This window comes from Typha angustifolia, chromosome 2, assembly GCF_048772165.1.
Source record: "Typha angustifolia cultivar Huaian chromosome 2, ASM4877216v1, whole genome shotgun sequence".
Taxonomy (NCBI): Eukaryota; Viridiplantae; Streptophyta; class Magnoliopsida; order Poales; family Typhaceae; genus Typha; species Typha angustifolia.
The window spans coordinates 1547011-1550616 of NC_133240.1; the positions used below are offsets into that span (position 1 = coordinate 1547011).

The following is a 3606-nucleotide window of genomic DNA, read 5'->3' on the forward strand; positions in this document are numbered from 1 at the left end:
GACCTTAGTGTCTTTGTATCGGAAGAGGGTTGGCTCTTTGTTTAGCTCATATTTAACGTCGGACTTCTAAATAATTAAAAACAAATTAAGTATTTATAAGTCATAATCATAATACATGACTATGAAAGTTAACCCCAACTACTCATTTTTGAATATAAATTGAATATTTTAGAAATATTTTATTTAGTAAAGTCTATAAATAGTATAATTGGAACCCTAAAAAGCATGTCATACACTCTCCTGTTTCCAAACAAATACATAAGAGTATTTAAACACTAAAAGATGTTTTATATATCTTGACATAGAATATTTTAATTAGATTACTATAACATATGAAGGGTTAACAGTTAACTATCTTACTTGCACGCAAGATTTACTATAATTGTGTGATCAAACTCTCTAATTGGTATAAAATTCTTGCCCAAAAAGTCATTGCAATTTTGTTATATGCATTCTCGCCATTAATTCTAAGTAGCTACCAGCTCAAATTAAATCCTTAATAAAGTATGTATATGCTTAGCTTCATTAGGACTCTCCTACATCCACCCCCACAATACTTTTCTAGGAGGAGAATATATGCTTCCCATCACGATTCCCGTTTCCCAGGCGTTATAAATAATAGCACTTGCCTAGCCGAAGGACCCAAAACGAAATCATCCATTACATAGAACTTTTTACCTGGTAGTTGTAGTGCCCAACAAGTGTTTGCGAAAATGCACAAGGTCTCCTCCCTGTCCTCCCTCGGCATCTCCGATGACATCTCCTCCGCCTTCTTCCGCCCCATCCTCGCCACCCCCTCCCCTCGCTCCTCCCGCCCCCACCACAAGCGGATCAAGATCTCCATCATCGGGGTCGGCAACGTTGGCATGGCGATCGCCCAGACCATCCTCACACAGGACCTCGCCGACGAGATCGCCCTCGTCGATGCCCTCCCCGACAAGCTCCGCGGTGAGATGCTCGACCTCCAGCACGCCGCAGCGTTCCTCCCCCGCACCCAGATCGTGTCCAGCACCGACTACGCGGTCACCGCCGGGTCCGATCTGGCGATCATCACCGCCGGGGCGAGGCAGAACCCGGGGGAGACGAGGCTGGATCTACTCCACAGGAACGTCGCGCTCTTCCGCAAGATCGTGCCGCCGCTCGCCGAGAAGTCGCCTGAGGCGCTGCTCCTGGTGGTCTCCAACCCCGTGGATCTGCTCACCTACGTTGCTTGGAAGCTCTCCGGGTTCCCCCCCAATCGGGTTATCGGATCCGGCACGAATCTCGACTCGTCCAGGTTCCGGTTCCTCCTCGCCGATCACCTCCAGGTCAACGCTAAGGACGTCCAAGTAAGTTTCAATTACCATTTTGCCCTTTACATTGCTTCCATATAGAAGGGAATTTGGTGGCCCAATTTAAGGCGGGACGATCCGCGCCTCTCGGCCTATAGGAAATTTTTGAGGAAATTTATATTTTATACCCTGCATTTCTGTTTTAGCTTTTTACACTTCACACCCTGCCTTTTCTCGGATTAACAACAAAGGATAAAGGACGTGTGGGTGAATCATCCGCGGCAGTTACCCTTATCCAACTAACCTACTAAGCCACTGACCAATGTCGGCCGTCCACGTCTTAAATATCCAATTACATTTTTGCCCTTAGTACTCTTTCCCAAGTCATAATAAAATGCCTGACATGTAGTACGGATCGGTTCTTCGGGCAGAAGATCGCGTCCAGACAGGGATGCAGGAAAATCCTGCATCCATACGTTTAGCTGGAGATTTCTTTTTAACTTTGTGGCTACCACTGGATAGGATCCTTTTTGCTTATTTTTCGTATTAATAAAAATACCTCAAAACAACTATTATATTATAAGTTTATCATTTAATGAGGAAGGCTGAGATTAAAGTAAAAAATAGTAAAAAGATAGGGTGTAAATCGAAATAAACATACAAGGAAGGGTGTGAAATGAAAATTTTCCTTTTTTTTTTTACTAACGGTCGGCTTCCAGTTCTTTGGGTTTTCTGTACTAAATTCAGAGTATTTTGCATTTCAACCCTACGATTGTGCATATTTACCTAAAAAAATAATTTATCTTAGAGTGGATCAGATGTACATATAAATTGGAACTTTGCGTTGTTTTCTTTTATGTAGGTTTTACTGGTTATCTGCAAGAATTCCGCCGTGGAAATATTGGAATTCTACTGTAATCCAAATCTTTTATCTTTCTAACCCTCTTGCATTGTATCTATTGACAGGCGTACATGGTCGGAGAACACGGCGATAGCTCAGTGGCCCTCTGGTCGAGCATCAGCCTCGGCGGCGTTCCTGTCCTGAGTTCCCTCCGGGAAAACGACATCCCCTTCGAGCAAGCTGTCCTGGAGGACATCCGCAAGGCGGTCGTGGGCAGCGCCTACGAGGTGATCCGCCTCAAGGGCTACACGTCCTGGGCCATCGGCTACTCCGTGGCCAACCTCGCGTGGTCCCTCCTCCGCGACCAGCGCCTCATCCACCCCGTCTCCCTCCTCGCCAAGGGATTCCACGGCATCCCCGCCGACCAAGAGGTCTTCCTTAGCCTCCCCGCTCAGCTCGGCCGCAACGGCGTGCTCGGGGTGGCGAAGGTGCAGCTAACTAAAGAGGAGGCAAACCGGCTGCAGCAGTCGGCGGAGACGTTGTGGGAGTTACAGAAGCAGCTGGACTTGTGAACCTTGCTTTAATATAGGTGTTTCTGCTCTTGTTGCTGTTGTTATGTTGCTTCTTTTGCTAATAATAGTCGTCGTCAGTCCCTGTCTACATGCATGAGTAACTTTTTGGCTTTTGAGAAGGTCTTCCATTCCCTTTTTTTTTTTGCTTGGACTGATATAGTTGCAAGGAAAAAACAAAGGGTTTATTTGTCTAATACTTCCATCTAGAAATCATATTGGTTAAACGTTGTTTGTAAGCAGGCAATTTGTATGAAAGACCAAAATAATTTATTATTTTGAATTTTTATAGCACCTCTTTTATTTGGTGTCACTCTGTAGAATTATCCAAATTTTCTTTCTATCTAAGAAATTCAGGTTTTACTAATAGCAAGATTGAACTTTTTTATAAATGAATATATTTGTTTTTATATTAAATACATATATTTTTATAATGAAATATGTATCATTTACACAAGAGATGCCGATGGGTACATAAATGCTTATTTTTTCTATTCTAAAAAAATTAAAAGATTTTTTATCTGCAAATGTACCAAGAAATTCAGTGGACTGTAGACATCATCTTTGGGCTTTTGTAGCCACGAGATGTCTTTAGTCTGTTAGATAAAATATGAGATGATGAAAGCTTTTTGTGTTACCTATAACTATATTGGGTGAGGTAGAACGCCTCTTTTAAAAGGTCAACATAGGGTAGATGAGAGAGAGAGAGAGAGAGAGAGAGAGAGAGAGAGAGAGAGAGAGTACAGTGAGACAAACAGTAAATATAAGATAGTTCTCAAAGATGTGAGACATGTCAGATATTTAGCATAACTTAATATCTGTTGGTAAGTTGAATAAAGAGGGATACAAAAATTTCTTTAGCAGAGGACGTTGAAAAATCACAAATGTACTATTTTAATTGCAATAGGGTAGACATGATTATTGG

The 3606-nt window shown here is 42.6% G+C and overlaps 1 protein-coding gene across 1 annotated transcript; it reads left to right on the forward strand.

Annotated features, from left to right (window-relative positions):
• Positions 1–626: 626 nt before the first annotated feature.
• LOC140776012 (L-lactate dehydrogenase A-like) lies at positions 627–2975 on the forward strand. The gene is made up of 2 exons (XM_073119551.1): positions 627–1328; positions 2238–2975. The coding sequence occupies exons 1-2, from the start codon at positions 714–716 to the stop codon at positions 2682–2684; spliced, it is 1062 nt and encodes a 353-aa protein (XP_072975652.1). The 5' UTR covers positions 627–713; the 3' UTR covers positions 2685–2975.
• Positions 2976–3606: the final 631 nt, after the last annotated feature.

What these genes read in the sequence shown, in the direction of transcription:
- LOC140776012 (XM_073119551.1), top strand. Translation starts at nt 714, where the DNA reads ATGCACAAGGTCTCCTCCCTGTCCTCCCTCGGCATCTCCGATGACATC. An exon ending in TCAACGCTAAGGACGTCCAA is followed by an intron (nt 1,329 to 2,237) that starts GTAAGTTTCAAT and finishes ATCTATTGACAG; the next exon opens with GCGTACATGGTCGGAGAACA.